Genomic DNA, 20967 nt, shown 5'->3' with positions numbered 1-20967 from the left:
ACTGGAAAAGACCCTGATGCTGGGGAAGACTGAGGGCAGGAGGAGAAGGAGGTGGCAGTGGGTGAGATGGTTGGATGGCATCACCGACTGGATGGACATGAATTTTAGCAAATTCCATGAGACAGTGGGCTTCCCTGAGAGCTCGGTTGGTAAAGAATCCACCTGGAATGCAGGAGATAGTGAGGACAGAGCAGTCTGGTGCGCTGGAGTTAGTGGGGTCACAGTCAAACACAGCTTAGCAACTGAGCAACAGCAATGGTCTAATGGGATAGAACATTTTATATACTTAGCATGGTACTCAGTGTATTACAAAGAAGAAGGATTAAATATTTTTTATTTTATCTTTAGCAAAAATAGAAGAGAGAGAATCAGAACTATATCTCTCTGCCTTTCTCCAATTTCAGGACCACCTAATTTTATTTGTTCTCTCTTTCATGTTCTTGGATTTTATGAACCAAATCTATGTTCTTATACTGTCTCCATCTGAGGACATCTTCCTGAGCCCAAGGACCTATGGGGAAAACATAACAAAGACCAATTTCTCGGTCTGACTTTTTTTAACCCAAACAGTCAAGATATGTTTAATATTGTGAGCTTAGCCACAGAATTGTATAATTCTTCTCTCTCTTTTGTGTCCAGGAAATGCATTGAGAATGGAAGAAGTTAGTGCCTTCTCATCAGCAGTACTAACATTCAAATGTTTTAAAATAATGATGAGATTAGTGATATTCTTGTGTCACATGTACTCAAAACATATGCACACTCTCAAGGCTCTTTGTGAGTTACTTCACAAACTTAGCTCTCTCCAATGTCCTAGTGAGAGAGAGTCAGATGTGCCCTGCAATAGTGTATATGCATTTTATCAGCAGCTTTCCCATGAGAGTACTATATAAGATCATGTAATCTGCAGATACAACTTTATTCCTTTCCGATATGAATTGCTTTTTATTTCTTTTGCTTTCCTAATTGTTCTGTCTAGGACTCCCATTACTATGTAAAACTGTAGTGGTGAGAATAAGCATCCTTGTCTTGTTCCTGATCTTAAAGGAAAACATTTCCACCACTGAATATGAAGATAGCGTAGGCTTGTCATACAAATGGCCAACAGGTACATGAAAAGACGTGCAACACCACTAACCATCAGGGAAATGCAAATCAAAAGCACAATACCATATTAACTGGCAGTACTCAAAGTGGCTAGCATCAAAAGGTAAGACAACAAGTACTGGCAGAGATGTGGGGATAGGAGAACACTTGGACACTGCTGGGATCCTCGCAGTCCTTGGAAGAGAAGTTATGACCAACCTAGACAGCATATTCAAAAGCAGAGACATTACTTTGCCAACAAAGATCCATCTAGTTAAAGCTATGGTTCTCCAGTGGTCATGTATGGATGTGAAAGTTGGACCATAAAGAAAGCTGAGTGCTGAAGAATTGATGCTTTTGAACTGTGGTGTTGGAGAAGACTCTTGAGAGTCCCTTGGACTGTAGGAGATCCAACCAGTCCATCCTAAAGGAGATCAGCCTTGAATATTCATTGCAAGGACTGATGTTGAAGCTGAAACTCCAATACTTTGGCCACCTGATGCGAAGAGCTGACTCATTTGAAAAGACCCTGATGCTGGGAAAGATTGAGGGCAGGAGGAGAAGGGGGCAACAGAAGATGAGATGGTTGGATGGCATCAGTGACTCAATGGACATGAGTTTGAGTAGGCTCCAGAAATTGGTGATGGACAGGGAGGCCTGGCACGCTGCAGTCCATGGTGTCGCAGAGTCGGACACAACTGAACTGAACTGAACTGACTGTACAGTGTTGGTGGGAATGTAAAATTGATGCAACTATTATCGAGAACAGGATGGAGGTTTCCTCAAAAAAATTAAAATTAGAACTGCCATGTGATCCAGCAATCTCATTTCTGGGTATAAATCCAAAGGAAATGAAGTCAGTATATTGACAAGATGTCTGCACTCCAATGTTTATTGTTGCATTAGTCTCAACAGCCAAAAATGGGAATGATCAAAGTGTCTGTTGATGTACACACAATAGTATATTATTCAGTCTTTTAAAAAAGAAGGAAATCCTTTCATCTGTGACAACATAGATAATCCAGAAGGATATTATGCTAAGTAAAATAACCCATACAAAGACAAATATCATATGATCACACTTGTATGGGAAGCATTTTTTAAAAATAGAAACTCCAGATAACAGTGTTGATTACCAGAGACTGAGATGTGGGAGGAAAGAAACAATTTTTTAAAAGAAGAAAGAATGTAGAATTGGGGTTGCTAATAGGTAGGGGGAGGGGACCACGGAAAGCTTATTGTTTAATGGATACACAGTTTTGGTTTTGCAAAATAGAAAGAGTTCTGAAGATGGGTGGTGGTAAGGTTACACAATATGCATGTACTTAATTAACACTGCAGAGCCGAACACTTAGAATGGTGAGATAGTATTATGTTATGTGTGTTCTACCACAATATAAATGAATAAAGTGAGTTTACCCTTATAAATAATAAAATATGTACATTTTTTCAAATTAATTATATCTCAATTTAATTTTTAATTATGTGCATTTTTTAAAAGAAGGAAAAAAATACTCTAAGATCAAAGGGTGGAAGCCAGGAGACCAACTATGAAAAAAGATGCAGAAATTCAAGCAATAGATGATGATGCATTGGAGCAGACCTGCAGAGATGATGCAGGAGAAGCAGTCACATTTTGAATCATTGGGAGTCGGGAGCTAAAACCTGGAGCAGGTTGGATGTGCAGGTGGAAAAGAAAGAAATGACTCTTACAAAAAATTGTCGTTTCCCTCACAAAGGTAGAATTGGAAGAGGAGCAGGTTAGTGAGAAAAATCAGGAGCTAACTTAGATACCGGAGAAGGCAATGGCACCCCACTCCAGTACTCTTGCCTGGAAAATCCCATGGACAGAGGAGCCTGGTAGGCTGCCATGGAGTCGCTAAGAGCCGGACACGACTGAGTGACTTCACTTTCACTTTTCACTTTCATGCATTGGAGAAGGAAATGGCAACCCACTCCAGTGTTCTTGCCTGGAGAATCCCAGGGATGGGGAGCCTGGTGGGCTGCCGTCTATGGGGTCGAACAGAGTCGGACACGACTGAAGCGACTTAGCAGCAGCAGCAGCAGCAACTTAGATACGCCAAGTTAAAGTTTGACGTAGAGAAGAAGAGACAACATATGCACTTTCCAAAGTTCACGAGGCAGGTTTGAGACAAAGCCACAATTCTGTGAATTGTTAGCACGTACTAGCATTCACATCAACACTGTCTTGCTTTTCATCCTACCTGAAGGGTGCTGGCTCCTTCTCACTCTGCTTGCTTCACCCTCAATATCTTCCTGAACCTTAATGTCGGTGTGGCCCACGGCTTAATGTTTGGACCTCTTTCCTCTGCTCTGTCACCTAGATTTCAGCCAGGTTCATGACTCACAATGTATCCAGAGGCCTTACAGTGAATGTCTGACTCGTAAATACTACACATTCTGCGCAATCTTTATATGAATCGCTGATGACAGACAGGTTCCACAGTACCAAACAAGACAATTTGAACCTTATAATAGTCAATTTGAACATAACTAATTGTTTTTAAAGGACATAATTAATTTTTAAGAACATAACTAAGTTGTTTTTAAAGTATTATGGATATTGTAATATATCTGCTGCTGCTGCTAAGTCACTTCAGTTGTGTCCAACTCTGTGCGACCCCATAGACGGCAGCCCACCAGGCTCCCCCGTCCCTGGGATTCTCCAGGCAAGAACCCTGGAGTGGGTTGCCATTTCCTTCTCCAATGCATGAAAGGAAAAGTGAAAGTGAAGTCGCTCGGTCGTGTCCGACTCTGTGCGACCCCATGGACTGCAGCCTACCAGGCTCCTCCATCCATGGGATTTTCCAGGCAAGAGTATTGGAGTGGGGTGCCATTGCCTTCTTCCCATCCATACCTAAATATTACCTATAGGCCATCACCTATAGGCCACTTTCCATTTCTAGGGACTTGCATACATCTGGAGCCTGCGTATTCCTATTTTACTTCATCATTAAAGACAGGATACATAGGGTCAGAAAGCATTCCAAGAGAGCTCTCTTAATCATCTATGGCAGAAACTCTTAGCATTTCAGAAAAAAAAAAAAAGTTTGTTTGTATGAATATTTTGATGGCTGATAGAATGAAGTGAATTTCAAAAAGGTAAGGGAACACGTTCAGAAACTTTTAAAGACTAATTAGCTATCCTTTTTCCTAATTGATCTTAATTTACTGTGTATAATAATTTAGACCAAGGGCAGACAAACTAGATGTACAGATCACATTTAGTCTTTTTTTTTTTTTTTGGTATGGCCCTTGAGCTAAGCATGTGTATTATCCTTAAAGAGAAAAGAATGTAAAAAAGAAATGAAGGAGATGAGAGAGATAGAGATCAAAATAGAGAGTGAGAGGAAGGAAGTGAGGAGTGAACAGAGGGAGGAAGAAACGAATTTTAAAAGAATTTAAAAAAGAAAAGCTGACTGTGACTTGCGGTGCCTAGACTATCTGCATCTGGCCCTTTACGTAAAAGTCTGCCAATCTACTTTAGAGAGTGAAGATAATTTGCGAGTGCACTCAAGAAGAGCCGAAGCAGTCGAATTACATGATGGATTGGATAAATACCCATACTTCCCAGATGCGGAAAACAAGGCTTACATTGTGACTTGTCCAACCCCGTATAACCGCAAGTAGTGAAACCAAGGTTCAGACTCAGGTCTGTCTTTTCTGGACCCAAAATGCATAGACTTGAATCTTGATTCCACTGTGGGCTAGCTGTTTAATCTCAGACCAGTTAATCTGTCTTTTCTGTGTAGGTCTGTCTTGAATAAGTTGCAAAGCAATTGGTAAAGAATAAGAAATGGAATTAAAGAACCAGAGAGTATGAGTGGACTGTCTTCTAAGAACCAATCTTGTTGGACTGAGGTCTTATTTTGCGTTTAACTCTGTCATCTTCCGGGCTTCCCAGGTGGCACCACTGGTAAAGAACCCGCCTGCCAATGCAGGAGACACAAGAGACGCAGGCTCAATCCCTGGGTGGGGAAGAGTCCCCTGCAGGAGGGCATGGCAACCCACTCCAGTATTCTTGGCTGGAGAATCCCAAGGACAAAGGAGCCTGGCGGGCTACAGTCCATAGGGTCGCACAGAATCAGACATGAGTGAGCATGCATGCAAGTGGTCTAATTCCTTTCTGATTTCGCTTCCTAAGAATGTAAATTTGGGCGGTCTGAAATGAATTTCAGTATACGGTAACTTAGGGAGTTCATGGCTAAATGAGTACTACTCCATTATTCCATACCGTGGTTATTTGAAACATACCTGAGTAAACATTTACTGAATGCTTATAGGGACTGGCACTATATTAAGTGCCTTTCATTTATTTTTTACTTTATCGTCACAGAAACCCTATAGGGCAAGCACACTTGTGATCACATCCATTTATAACATAAATGAGGAGATCGAGTTGTAGAGATTTTATCTGTGTCCAGTACTACTTTGAACCCAAGAAGTCTAACAGCAGAAAGCAGTCTCTTCACCCCTCTGCTATGCTGCCTTGCCTTTATCATGTTTTGAAGACTCATATGTTCATGGGTATTTTCTGTTTTATTGAAATATCTCCCTCTCCCGCACTTATTTTTGAGTTGATATAATTTAAAATATTATGTATTTCTGACATATGATAATAATATACTACAATTTAGTATTTAATGTAAGCCTCACTCATTTAATGTAAGCCTCACTCTTGTTCTTTCTTTGGACGTCTATTTATTTTCACTTGGTTATTCTTCCAAATAAATTTTAAAATCACATTATGAAGCGCATGTACATGCCCACACACAAAAACACACACAAATACATTCTACTTCTCTTGGGATTTTATCAGATTCACTCCAACTGTACACATTACTTTGAAGATAGATATTTTAAAGTATAGAGTTTTCCCATCCCCCCCCCCCAATAAAAGCTTTAGTGGTTGATTTTTCTTTAATTTTTGGGAAAATATTTTTCATACAATTGGAAAAATACATTTTACTTATATTAATATTAAGTGCTATTAAGAATATGAGAAAAAAAGCTATGGTTTTTCCAGTAGTCATGATGGATGTGAGAGTTGGACTATAAAGAAAGCTGAGCACTGAAGAATGGATGCCTTTGAACTGTGGTGTTGGAGAAGACTCTTGAGAGTCCCTTGGACTGCAAGGAGATCCAACCAGTCCATCCTAAAGGAAATCAGTCCTGGATGTTCTTTGGAAGGACTGATGCTGAAGCTGAAACTCCAGTACTTTGGCCACCTCATGCGAAGAGTTGACTCACTGGAAAAGACCCCCTGATGCTGGGGAAGATTGAAGGCAGGAGGAGAAGGGCATGACAGAGGATGAGAGGGTTGCATGGCATCACCGACTCAATGCACATGAGTTTGGGTGGACTCTGGGAGTTGGTGATGGACAGGGAGGCCTGCCGTGCTGTGGTTCATGGGGTCACAAAAGAGTCAGACACGACTGAGTGACTGAACTGAACTGAACTGAACTGAAGAATATGAAAAGAATGAACTTTCCTCCAATTATACACATCTAAATAATAACATGATTTTTACTGAATCACTCTTTATACAGTTTGAGGAAATTAATATACTTTTGCCTGTCTCTCTTTTCTTTTACCCATTTTTTGCATTTTTTTATCACTTGAAATTTTAGATCTAGATTGCTATTAAAATTGTTTTCATAATGAATTTTTTATAGAATACTAAATACAATTATTTAGATACAAGTGTGTTTTACTGTCTTAATTCTCTTGACTTACATTTTTTAAAATTCCCCACAATTAATTTTTAATTATTTATCAAACTAGATTTTTTTGAGTTACTGAGTTACTGTTTCCAACATACATGTAAACAATATAAATCCACAGCATTTGCAAATCTGAGAAAAAAATTTTTTGATCTTATATCCAAGAATAATGAAGGCTTCCTGGAAGAGTCAGTGGTAAAGAATCTGCCTGCCAATGCAGGATACGCACGAGACGTGGGTTCAATCCCTGAATTAGGAAGATCCCCTAGAGGAGGAAATGGCAACCTACTCCAGTATTCTTGCCTGAAAAATCCCATGTACAGATGAACCTAACAGGCTACAGTCCATGGGATCTCAAAAGGGTTGAACACGACTGAGTGACTGAACAACAAAAATCTGAAAGCATTTTGAAAGCAGAATCCCTTTCTTATTTTTTAATTTTTAATTTTTTAATTTCTTTTTAATTGTTTAATTAATTTTTCAATGTTGTGTTGGTTTCTGCCACACAACCACATGGAACAGTCATAATTATATATATACATACCCCCTCCCTCTTGAGCACCCGCATCCCACCCCTCTAGATCATCACAGAGCCGTAGGCTGGGCTCCCTGTGTTGCACAGCAACTCCCCACTAGCTATGAATTTTAGTGGTAATGTGTATATGCAATGCTACTTTCTCAAGATTCCCCTTCTTTTCTCTAAGTATCTTTAGTCAATCGGATGAGGCCCACCCACATTAAGAAGAGTAAGTTGCTTTACATATAGTCTACTGATTTCGTTTTATTGTACTTCATTTTTTTTCATGTTTTCTAACATTTTGTCATGAAAATTTTCAAACAAGTAGCAACATTGTTAGAATTTTATGGTGGACACCCACATTCCCAGCACCTAGATTCTGCTATTAACATTTGATTATACTCGCCTTATTACATAACTAAAAATTCATTAACATATCTTATTATTTGTGATGTGCTTCAAAGTAAATCAAAGACATCAGTACACTTCCCCCAAATCCTTCTGAGGCATATCATTAATATTAGAGTTTAATATTTGCTGACATTTTTCTTTTGATGTAAAATTTGCAATGAAATGCACCATCTTACAAGTACATTCACTGCATTTTGACAAACATATACAAATATAAGCTACCAGATACAGAATACAGGTAGTTCCCTCACTCCCCTTTCTAGTGAATCCCTCCTCCAAGCCCCAGTGGTAACCCCTGTTCTAATTTTTTTGCACAGTAGATTAGTTTTATATATTTTGGCATCATGTCAGTGAAATTACATAATATATACTCTTTTGTGCAACACTTCTTTCAGCCTGCGTAATATTTGTGAGATCTACCCATGGTCTTTCATGTATCAGTCACTTGTCCTTTTGCGTTGCTGGATTCATGGTTCACCATCATGTATTTATCTGTTTTTCTCTTGACAGACTCTATGGCTCTTTCTAGTTATTGGCTATATGAGTAAAGCCATTGTAAATACCTTGAGTCTTTTTTGTGAATGTATTTTTGTTCATACTGGATAGACATCTCTGTGAGGAGCTGCTGGTCATAGAGTGGGTGTACGTTTCACTCTAGAAGAAGCTGTCAGACCTTTTCCCAGGGTGGTTGTATCTTTTGCCCTGCCGCGGACAGCCCTGCTCCAGGGGCTGCGTCCCTTCTGCCATAGACGGCTGATGTCAGCCTCTCTGATGGCCTACTAATTTAAATGTGAATTATATCTTAAAACAAAAACACATACATAAAAAACCTTAGTGCAGCAACTCCACTGGCATTTGACCAAACTGCTGGGCACCATGGCCTGGTCAAGCTAACGTGTAAAATGACCGTCACAATCCACCCCTTGTCAGCTCAGCACCCCTACTCATCTCCTGAAACCATGCCTGATCTCCAAGTAAAGATAGTAAAAAGCGTATTTCTGCCTAATCTGATACAATGATATTGCATATAACCAAAAACACACAAACTGTTTCCACATGAGGGGAATGCAAAGTCTCTGGGTGATGGTCATCCTTCTCCTTGATAGTCTGTGTATTAAATACTATGCTGTAAAGTTAGCGATACTAAACACTATGGTGCAAAGTCAGTACATTTTGTTATATGGCAAAGGTTTAAGAGATGGAAGGATACACACACCAACATATGGATTAAAAAATAAAGAAGAAATATGCATAATAATTACACCCCTCATTTCTGTAACTGGCCATGTACTCAAAATTGATATTTATAAAGCACTTCTTCCAATACCCATTCCGTATTCCCTTTGTCCTCAGAAAGCACCACAATATTTGGCAGTTTTGGAGGAGGGAGATTGGCAGTATCGGGGGCTTCCCTGATAGCTCAGTTGGTAAAGAATCTGCAATGTAGGAGACCCTGGTTCCATTCCTGAGTTTGGAAGATCCACTGGAGAAGGGATAGGCTACCCACTCCAGTATTCTTGGGCTTCCCTGGTGGCTCAGCTGGTAAAGAATCCACTGCAATGTGGGAAACTTGGGTTCAATCTCTTTGCATTGGGAAGATCCCCTGGAGAAGGGAAAGGCTACCCACTCCAGTATTCTGGCCTGGAGAACTCCATGGACTGCAGTCCATGGGGTTGCAAAGAGTCAGACATGATTGAACAACTTTCATTTTCATTTCCTTCTTTATGAGGACCCAGCCTGCCCTTAATACAAGGAGTTCTGGGTCTATAAACTAGCTGAAGTCTGAGAATTGATTCTCTGTTTTATGATTAAAGTTGAGACTTTTAATCACTTGACCTAAAGCTCTTCCACTTAATAGACTTCCCATATGTTTTACTTCCAGAACACTATGATCAACTAGCCAAGGTCATTCACAGAAGTCTGAGTCATAATACCCTGACTGCTGCTTTGACTTCATGTGCATTAGGACAACCCTATCACCTTACCTTTGGCAATCAAATACCACACTTGGACCTTGCCACCAAGAATCCAATTATCCCCATTACATTTAAGCTTCTCAAGTCAGTGGCAGAAGATCCCACTGTAATTTCTGAGAAGAGCAATCACAGAACTCTTCAGAGACTCTGGAATTCCGCTTGTGAATTTGTTCCTCACGGTCATAGTGAAAAGTGTGTCCTCTGGACCCTCCTGGGGTGGGTGAGCAGGTCTTAAATGACAAATCCTCTAACTTTCTAAGTTCTAAAGTGTGTGAATTGCTCTCTCAATGTGATACCAAGGCACTCTGGTATTTCTACTTTCTCTGGTGTAAGCCACCCTGTGGTCCATGTTTCAGCCAAAAAAGCAAACGGTTAAAGTCCTTTATAGCACCCCAAGCTGCCACATTAATTTCAAAATCTACGCCTAGTGCTGTTGTCCAGTTGCTAAGTCGTGTCTGACTCTTTGAGACCTCATGGGCTGCAGCGCACTGGGGCTTCTCAGGTAGCTTGGTGGTACAGAATCTGGCTGCCAGTGCAGGAGACACAAGAGATGTGGGTTCTATCCCTGGGTCAGGAAGATCCCCTGGAGTAGTAAATGGCAATACACTCCAGTATTTTTGCCTGAAAAATTCCACGGACAGAGGAGCCTGGGCTACAGTCCATGGGGTCACAAAGAGTCAGACACAACTGAGCAACTGGCATGACTGGAATATATTGATCATGGGAGTAAACAGTGTTCAAAATAAGCTCAGAAACTTAGGCTTGAATAGGTTATTACAAAGATACATGTGCCATGCTTGTAAGACTAGCCTTTATTCCAAAAATGACAAAAAACAAATAGATTAAGCAGAGCAGTATCATGATTTGGTTCTTAGTGGGCTCATCTCAATAAATTCAGCCCAGTTCAGCTTTGTGTTTCTTTCATCATTAATCCACATATTAAATATGCATTTCCACACATATCCCTCACTTTTGTTTGTGTAAAATGGTGGGGGTGGGGGGAATTGTGATTCTGTTGTAGTTTTGTGTAACTCCTCCTCAGTCAAACTTTGTATTTCACCTTTTGGAGCCTGTGGCGAGTGGAGTCTAGTTTTAGGTCCAGAAGTAAAAAGGGTAATGAGTGGGAGTCCCATGGAGAATTACCAGGGTTTTGTAAGGCAAATGCCACAAGAAAGGCTATTATAAGCAAAGTAGGATTGATCTCTCTTGCAATGTTCCCTTGATGTCTCCAGTTTTCTTGAAGAGCTCTCTAGTCTTTCCCATTCTATTGTTTTCCTCTATTTCTTTGCATTGTTCATTTTAAAAAGGCCTTCTTATCTCTCCTTGCAATTCTCTGGAACTCTACATCCAGCTGGGTTTGTCTTTCCCTTTTCCCCTTCTATTCCTCACCTATTTGTAAAGTCTCCTCGGGCACCACTCTGCCTTCTTGCATTTCTTTTTATTCGGGATGGTTTTGGTCACTGCTTCCTGTAATGGTTTTGAATGGTGGTACTGGAAAAAATTGAGTCCCTTGGACAGCAAGGAAATCAAACCTGTCCATCCCAAAGGAAATCAGCCCTGAATATTCATTGGAAGGACTGACGCCGAAGCTGAAGGTCCAGTACTTTGGCCACCTGATGTGAAGAGCTGACTCACTGGAAAAGACCCTGATGCTGGGAAAGATTGAGGGCAAAAGGAGAAGAGAACACCAGAGGATACGATGGTTAGACGGCATCACCGACTCAACAAACATGAATCTGAGCAAACTCCTAGAGAGAGTGGAGGACAGCGGAGCTTGGCGGGTTATAGTTTATGGGGTCACAAAGGGTTGGACATAATTTAGTGACTCAACAACAACAAGGATGATCTCAGATGGGAGTGAAGCAGCTGCTGCTTCTAGCAAAGAAGACTCATCCCAGTTTTCAGATTATCTCATTTGTGCCCCTTGCAATTTTCAGGATCCCATTCTTTTACAATTAATGCCCTTAGTTAACAGTAGAAGCCCTGTGAGGTTAGGAATTGAATTTGCATTGTAAATCAGCCACTCAAAGAATGAAACTCTGGGTTGGGTTTTCAGCTCTGCGACTATAGGATGGTTAAGTCATCCCTTAGTATTTGCAGGGGATTGGGTCCAAGACTCCCTTCAGATAGCAAAATTAGTGGGTGCTCGAATCCCTTAAAAGAAATGGCATTGGCTCAGTTTAGTCACTCAGTCCTATCCAACTCTGCGACCCCATGGATCACAGCATGCCAGGCCTTCCTATCCATCACCAACTCCCGGAGTTCACTCAAACTCATGTCCATCGAGTCTGTGATGCCATCCAGCCATCTCATCCCCTGTCGTCCCCTTCTCCTCCTGCCCCCAATCCCTCCCAGCATCAGCCTTCTCTAATGGCATGGTATTTTCATATAGCATGTGCACATTCTCCCATAATCTTTATATATATAAAACTTCATATATATTATAATATATTATATATATTCTATCAGTTCATTTCAGTTCAGTCTCTCAGTCATGTCCGACTCTTTGGGACCCCATGGACTGCAGCTCACCAGGCTTCCCTGTCCATCACCAACTCCCAGAGTTCACCAAAATTCATGTCCATTGAGTCTGTGATGCCATCCAACCATCTCATCCTCTGTTGCCCCCTTCTCCTCCCGCCCCCAATTCCTCCCAGCATTAGGGTCTTTTCAAATGAATCAGCTCTCTGCATCAGGTGGCCAAAGTATTGGAATTTCAGCTTCAACATCAGTCCTTCCAATGAGTATTCAGGACTGATCTCCTTTAGGATGGACTGGTTGGATCTCCTTGCAGTCCAAGGGACTCTCAAGAGTCTTCTCCAACACCACACTTCAAAAGCATCAATTCTTCTGTACTCAGCTTTCTTTATAGTCCAACTCTCACATCCATACATGACCACTAGAAAAACCATAGCCTTGACTAGACGGACCTTTGTTGGCAAAGTAATGTCTCTGCTTTTTAATATATATTTTATATATTATTTCATCTCTAGGCTACTTATAATACTTAGTACATATAAATGCTATGCAAATTGTTGCCATCATGTAACAAATTCAAGTTTTGTCTTTTGAAACTTTTTGGAATATTTTTTCAATAATTTTGATAAGTGGCTTATTGTATCTGCAGATGTGAAGCCAATGCATATGAAGGGCTTACTATGTACTAGTGTCTTTCAGGACAGACATAACAGTCTCCAGATCATTTACTCAGTAGTTGAGCTGAGAACGTGAATCCTCCAGCTTATCCTTTTCTTTCTTACTTGCTGCTGCTGCTACTGCTGCTAAGTCGCTTCAGTCGTGTCGGATTCTGTGCGATCCCATAGACGGCAGCCCACCAGGCTCCCCCATCCCTGGGATTCTCCAGGCAAGAACACTGGAGTGGGTTGCCATTTCCTTCTCCAATGCATGAAAGTGAAAAGTGAAAGTGAAGTCGTTCAGTCGTGCTGACTCTTAGCGACCCCATGGACTTCAGCCTACCAGGCTCCTCTGTCCATGGGATATTCCAGGCAAGAATACTGGAGTGGGGTGCCATTGCCTTGTCTGTTCTTACTTACTCTTGTACAATTAGAAGCAACCCACCAATCTCATTACATTTGTCACTTTGACAAAAGCATTTGCAGGTATCATATGCATGCTGACCCCAAATCTCTCCTGCTGTAAGCATTTGATCATTGTACCCAATGTCACATTCTGTATATCTCTACTCCCATTATCTACCACGCCCTCTCAGTGCTCTGCTACCGGAAATAGAGGCATTAGTATCTTTAATCATAAGAGAGAGCCATTTCCACAAAACCCAAAACCAATTCAGACAACTCACTCTTAAGATTTCTTTCCTTTAGAGACAGTTATTGCCATCAAAGGGCTTCCCAGGTGGTCTAGTGGTGAAGAACTCACCTGCCAATGCAGGAGACGCAAGAGACAAGGATTTGATCCCCAAGTTGGGAAGGCCCTCTGGAACAGGAAATGGCAACCCACTCTGGTATTCTTGCCTGGAGAATCCAATGGACAGAGGAGCCTGATGGGTCCACAGGGTCACCAGGAGTCAGACATGACTGAAGTGAATTGGCATGCACTCGTGTGTTGCTGTCAAAAGCTGTATTAGTCAGGGTTCTCCAGGAAACAGAACCAACAGGATTTATTTAGAGAAAAAAAAAGAAAGAACATTTGATGTTAAAGATTTTCCTTTCTTAGTTGAAGAATCTGGCAAGTTCAAAATGTGCAGGGCAGGCCAGCAGGCTGGAGACTCAGAGAAGAACTGATTCTGCAGCTTGAGTGCAAAAGCAAGCTGGAGGCAGAATTTCTTCCTCTTCAGGAAACCTCAGTTTTTCTTTTTCTCCTTAAAGTTTTCAACTGATTAGATAGGGCCCACCCACATCACTGAGGGTAATTTGCTTTACTCAAAGTCTAATTTTTTTGTAATTGTAAATCTCATTTGTTAAAAATACTTTCACAGTAACATGTAGACTGATATTTGACAAAATATTTGGGTACTGTGGCCAGCCAAGTTAACACATAAAACTGACCATCACAACCCAGGAAATAAGAAAATATCTGATATAACTTTAAATCCCAATTGCGTTATGTTTCTATCTCAGAAAACTGTGATGAAATGCTTTTAACAATATTTTATTCTGTCAGATACTCATCATACAAGCATTACTTCAAAACACATAGTCATCTTCTGAGCCTTAGAAATAAGTACATGCATGCTCAGCCGTGTCCGACTCTGCAACCCTATGGACTGTAGCCATCTGGCTCCTCTGTTCATGGGATTTTTCAGGCAAGAATACTGGAGTGCTTGCCTTGCCCTCCTCCAGGGGATCATCTCAACCCAGGGATTGATCTTTTATATCAGATCTTTTCTTATTTCCTGGGTTGTGATGGTCAGTTTTATGTGTTAACTTGGCTGGCCACAGTATCCAAATATTTTGTCAAATATCAGTCTATTTTGTCAAATATCAGGGATCGAACTTGCATCTCCTGCACTGGCAGGTGGATTCTTTTACCACTGAGTCATCTTAGAAATATATTTAATTTCAAACAAGTTTGTACACTAATTAGTTTTAATTGTCAGAAAAAAGGGTAAATCCTTGGTCTAACGAGTTATTGAAAGTCATATGATATTCTCTTAAAAATAGATACTTATTGTCCACCCACTTCCTTGGTGACCCTGAAGAGCTGATGGGTTTTATCTCTTGATAATCAGCAGACAGGTAAAAAAATTTTCATTAGCAATTTTAATATGGCAAAATAGTAGTTGAAAAGGAACATGATCATGCCTATGAAATCTATTTGGTACATTGAGTGAATATCTCTATTTTCTTCACATTCTGGAAGACTATAATAAAAGTTGTTTTTTTTTAAGTAACAGAGAAGAGTTAACTATCTGCCTAGTGTTCACCTTCACTTTGTTCCCGTAAGCATGGCCAAGATCGCCAGTGCCCCTTTTGCATAAAAACATGGGACGCAGTGTCAGTGCTCCTGCGCAACAATAATGCAAGACCTGGGCTGAACCCGGCTATGACAAATCTGGTGAGAACTAACTCCAACTTTATATTTTGGGGGAGATTATTTTGACTGAGAATGCTGATAAAAGCTTTAATACTGGCCTTTACTTGGACGAGCACGTGCCAAACCTTCCATTGACAGCCGATCATACAGGGGAGAACAGATTTAGTTTGGGACTAATTATTGGTAACAAGGGAGAAGATGAGCAAACACCAAAATACCTTCTGGGAGATGTAATTTATGAGACAAAATCCTAAATAGCAAACCAATTTTCTGCTTCCACTGCTTTTGTTTGGGGAGATTACTGAAGTCTCGGTCTCACGGTCAATCTCTCCAGGCTCACGCTTCTCCCTTCTTTACCCACCAGAGCAGTCAGATATCACTTGCTCGGTCCTGTCCTTCATGAATACAACTAAGAAGACTGGTTCAGTGTACTCCTTTCTCTTCTGATGGTACAACCAAGAGCTTCAAAGTCTTTGGCAACATCCTTCTTGATTTACAAAGTTCCAGGTGCCAACTGACATTGAGTTAGAAAAGTGAGTAATGGCTTTACAAGTCAAGACTCCAGTATTTCAGAACTAGTGCAGACCATGACTTGCAGTATTTTCTCTGAATCCGCTTGGAAGCCCAGTTTATCTGAATAGAATGGCAATAGCTAATCTCAGTCAAAGAAACAGCAAGAGAATAAATAATATATACTGTGGTATAGCTTAAGATTATTAAAAAAAAAACCCTCTCTTCATATGGTACGTCATTTCATCTTGACAGAAAATAAAGCAGATATTATCTGTTAATATTCACTTTTCTATACAGTCAAAGAAATAAGGAAAGAATCAGCATTTTATGCAAATTAATAAGTTTCCTACTTCTGAGATTGCTCAGTGGTAAAAGAATCCACCTGCCAATGCAGGAGATTCAAGAGACTCCACTTCGATCCCTGGGTCGGGAAGATCCCCTGGAGAAGGATTTCCAGGGGAATCAGAGATGAAGAGCAAACACACACACATTAAGCCAAGTGTTCTAAAAACTTTATCTCATTTAATCTCATCAAATTCTGGATACGGTAAGATTTAGTATTTGCATCTTTTAAACAAGGCAACCAAAAGTAATGCAAGGTGATCTCCCCAGAGGATAATGCTATTAATAGGAAACTAAGATTTTAGCACAGATCTGTTTATTGCCACATTCTCTAACTCTCTTTTAAAATAATGCTAATTAGACTGCAAAGAGATCAAACCGGTGAATCCTAGAGGAAATCAATCCTGAATATTCATTGAAGGACTGATATTGAAGCTGAAACTCCAATACTTTGTCCACCTGATGTGAGGAGCCAACGCTTTGGAAAAGACCCTGATGCTGGGAAAGATTGAAAGCAGGAGGAGAAGGGGACGGCAGAGGATGAGATGGCTGAGTGGCATCACCGACTCGATGGCCATGAATTTGAGCATACTCTGGGAGATAGCGAAGGACAGGGTAATTTTTCTCCTAACATCCTACCAACTGGGGCTGGGCTGGCTGGAGAAGTAAGAAGGAAGGAGGGTATGACATGGGCTGTGACTTGGACTTGCTGATATGCAGGTGGAACCATGAACAGGTATCACTCTGGGCAGATTTCTGGAGATGGTGCTAAAGTGCTCTTACCTTGCCGAGGTTGTATGCAACGTATCTGAAAGCAACTTGGGTGAACAAGTTGATGACATGTTGATATAATAGGTTTTACTTCTGGGAACCATGACTACCCCTATTTCATCTGTCCAGAATATGGACCCCATGACTCAGCCTGTCCCTCTGCTCCTGGTTAATTTCTATTCTTCAGATCTAAGCTTAAATATGATTCCCTCTAGGAAGACTTTTCAGAATTGCTTAATCAAAAATTTTGTCAGAGCCCCATGTTGCAGTCTTATAACACACTATTTTTTTTTTTATATTTATTTGGCTGAGTCAGGTCTCAGTTGTGGCACTTGGGATCCTCAGTCTTTGTCGTGGCATGCATGCAGGATCTTTAGCTGTGGCATGTGAACCCTTAGTAGGGGCATGTGGGACCTAGTTCCCTGAATTGAATCCCAAGCCCCCTGCATTGGGAGCATGAGTCTTAGCCACTGGACCACCAAGGGAGTCCCTATTTTTTCTAGATAGCAGTTAATTATAAACATATATTTATATATATATGCCAGATTGTTTTATCAACAGTGTCTGCCTCTCATTAGGATAGACTATCCAGCTGAGAAGCAATCATCCCATTTGTATCACCATTGTATGTGGTGCTTGACACTTAATACATAAAAATTAAATGTGAGTGACTTCAAAAAGGTAGCTAAGACATGAAGTGGATTATTTAAAGTCTCAATATTGGCAGACTAGAACAATGGGCCAGTGTTAGAGGAATGGTAGACGATGTTCTGATGCTCTGAAAATGAGAAAAATAATTAGGAATTTTAGCACTAATAAGTTAATATCAGTCAAAGTGTGAGCAGACCACCAAAACCATCAAACACAAAGCTATAAATTAACCTGATTTTTATTAGATTGAAGATGTGGACTGCCTATTATCATATTTTTAAATTAATTTTACTGGAGTATAGTTGCTTTATGATAGTATGTTAGTCTCTGCTGTACAGCAGAATGAATCAGCGATATGTTCACATACATCCTCTCTCTTCTGGATTGTCTTCCCTGTAGGTCACCACAGAGCACTGAGCAGAGTTCCGTGTGCTATAGAGTAGGTTCTCTTGAGTTATCTATCTTACCGTGTCTTTTTAATGATGATCATGTCTGTGGTCTGCCCCTTCCAGCAGTGTGATAGTTCTATCCATTGCTTTTTCCCATCACCCCTACCCCCAGTAAACACATTTTATTTACAGTCTCCAAGGGCTTGACTACTTCGGATACTATCTATAAGTGGAATCATGCTGCAATTTTCTTTTTGTGACTGGCTGGTTTCACTTAGCATAATGTCCTCAAGGTTTAACCATGCTGCAACATATGACAAGGTTTCACTTTTTTAAGGTTGAATAATATTCCTTTGTATATTTATATCACAGTAGCTTTATCCATTTACTTGATGGTAGACAATTACATTGCCTCCACCTCTTGGCTATCATGAACAGTGTTGCGATGAACACAGGTCTGCAAATATTTCTTCAAGAAATTCATTTGTTTTAGAAATATACCAAGAAGTGAAATTGCTGGATCATATGGTAATTCTATGTTTAGTTTTTCTGACGAATTTCCATACTGTTTTCTATAGTGGCTACACCATTTACATTCCCACCAAAAATACAAAAGGTTTCTAATTCCTCCACATACCTGCCAAAACTTGTTATTTTCTGTTTTTTTATATTGGCCATCCTAATGGGTGTGAGGTAACATTTCATTTTGATTTTGTAAACCTTATGATTAGTGATGTTGAGCATCTTTTAACATGCCTGTTGGCCATGCATGTGTCTTCATTGAAGAACTGTGTATTCAAGCCTTTTGCCCATTTTTAATTGCATTGTTTGTTACTGAGTTAGGCAAGTTTTTTGTGTATTCTGAATATTAAGCCTTTATCAGACATACAGTGTGCAGATATTGTATCTGAATCCATCGGTTGACGTTTCACTCTGCCGGCTGTTCTCTGCGGCACACAGCACTGCTCTTTCTCGAGCAGCACTCTGATGATGTCATTCCATCACTGCTACTCTTACCAAATGGCACATACCCTCCTACCATACTACACCCAGTATTTAACCTTGTAAAAACTTGTGGCAGTCTCCTCTTTCCATTCTCCTTTGTAGCATCTTACACTCCATCCAGAATGAATCAGTTTCTCATGACCCTCCCATTGCTACAATTTTAAATTGTGTTTTCCATAAATTTCCTTTCCTCAGTCATCCTTCCATGCTTTCTCTCCCATGAAGTCTTGACTGACTCCCAAAATTGAAAATGCATTCTATCTATAAAACTTAATTGTCTAATTTATTCATCTCTTATGACTCTATCTAGTTTCTATTACAATCTTGTTACATATATTTCACACCATATCATGAACTTATGAATATTGTACCCATATATCTCCAACTGAATGTCTTAGGAGGTACTGAGTACACATACAAATGAATTAAGTGATGAATAGCTTCTGCCCTCCCCTTCATAATCTCTGAACTTTAAAAGTTGTTGACAGTTTCTTGGGAGTTAACTGAAATAATCTTCATTCCACTTCTACTGAAAATAGTTTGAAATTTCACAAACTTCCTCTGACTCTTTTCCTCAAAAAAGTCTTACACAATTTAGCCCAACTTTTGGCAGTTAGAAATATAATTGTAGATATTTAAGTGAAGAAGCTTGTTAAAGGGGGGAAGAAAAAGACAGTAAGTCTTAATTCTTGTAGTTTCTAACTCAGTTAGATTACATCAGGGCTCATGTAATATAATCTTAGATTACATCATCATGATGCAGATTATATCATACATCATGGGAGTATGAACTGATGTATTGTTAGTCTGATTCTTTCTTTGTATTAATAACTCTCAACAGAGAAAGTCTGTTAACTCAATGTCCTGGGGAAACCACTCATTGTGGATGGAATTCGTGTTCCTGGCCTATCCCTCCCAGTCAGAGCCACGCATCTTGTCCTTCCTTGGGGTCAGCCTGGTTTATACATGGGTCATCACTGGGAATGTCCTCATCATGGTGGCCATCCAGACCGAAGCCCGCCTCCACACACCCATGTACTATTTCCTGGGCAGCCTCTCGGGAGTAGAAATCGGCTACACTGCTGTGGTGGTGCCCCACCTCCTGGCCAACATCCTACAGTCAGAGAAGACCATCACCCTGCTGGGCTGTGCCACTCAGATGGGCTTCTTCATCGGACTGGGCAGTGCCGACTGCTTCCTCCTGGCTTCCATGGCCTACGACCGCCACGCTGCCGTCTGCCACCCGCTGCAGTACCCTCTCATCATGCCTCGGATGCTTTGCGCCCGCTTGGTGGCGGCCTCCGTGGTCCTCGGCCTCTGCCTGTCCTTCCAGCTGGTGGCTTTTGTCTTCTCTCTGCCCTTCTGCCCAGCTCGGGGCATTCAGCACTTTTACTGTGATGTGCCCCCAGTGATGTGTCTCGTTTGTGCCCAGAGCCACAGGCATGAACAGTCAGTGCTGGTGGCGGCCACACTGGCCATCGCGGTGCCTTTCCTCCTGATCGCCGCCTCCTACGCCTCCATCGTGGCCGCGGTGTTCCGGGCCCACTCGGCCGCGGGCCGCCGCGGGCGTTTTCCACCTGCTCCTCCCACCTCGTCGTGGTCCTGCTGCAGTACGGCTGCTGCGCCTTCATGTACCTGCGGCCCAGCTCCAGCTACCACCCCGAACAGGATCAGTTTGTCTCCCTGGTGTACACACTGGGGACCCCGTTGCTGAACCCGTTTGTCTACACCCTGAGGAACAGTGAGATGAAAGAGGCCATAGCAAGAGTTCTTGCCAGGAGTTGCCTCCCCCGGGAAAGCTAGACCACCCTAAAGGACATCATTCCTGAGTGTTCACTGGAAGGACTGATGCGGAAGCGGAACTCCAATATTTTGGCCACCAGATGCGAAGAACTGACTCATTGGAAAAGACCCTGATGCTGGGAAAGATCGAAGATGAGAGGAGAAGGGGACGACAGAGGATGAGATGATTGGATGGCATCACCAACTCAATGGACATGAGTTTGAGTAAACTGCGGGAGTTGGTGATGGACAGGGAGGCCTGGCTG

At 41.2% G+C, this 20967-nt stretch overlaps 1 protein-coding gene across 1 annotated transcript; it reads left to right on the top strand.

Moving 5' to 3' along the window:
* Positions 1 to 19778: 19778 nt before the first annotated feature.
* Positions 19779 to 20722, top strand: LOC147358806 (olfactory receptor 10W1-like). Its single transcript, XM_086342146.1, is given in 2 exon segments — positions 19779 to 20478; positions 20481 to 20722. Coding segments are annotated over 2 exon segments (942 nt in total).
* The last annotated feature ends 245 nt before the right edge of the window (positions 20723 to 20967 follow it).

This window comes from Bos grunniens, chromosome 15, assembly GCF_055505025.1.
Source record: "Bos grunniens cultivar Pamir isolate PY7600 chromosome 15, Bosgru_T2T1.0, whole genome shotgun sequence".
NCBI classification, from domain to species: Eukaryota; Metazoa; Chordata; class Mammalia; order Artiodactyla; family Bovidae; genus Bos; species Bos grunniens.
Note: the sequence above shows the minus strand (reverse complement) of the source record. Positions and strands in the feature narration are given on the sequence as shown.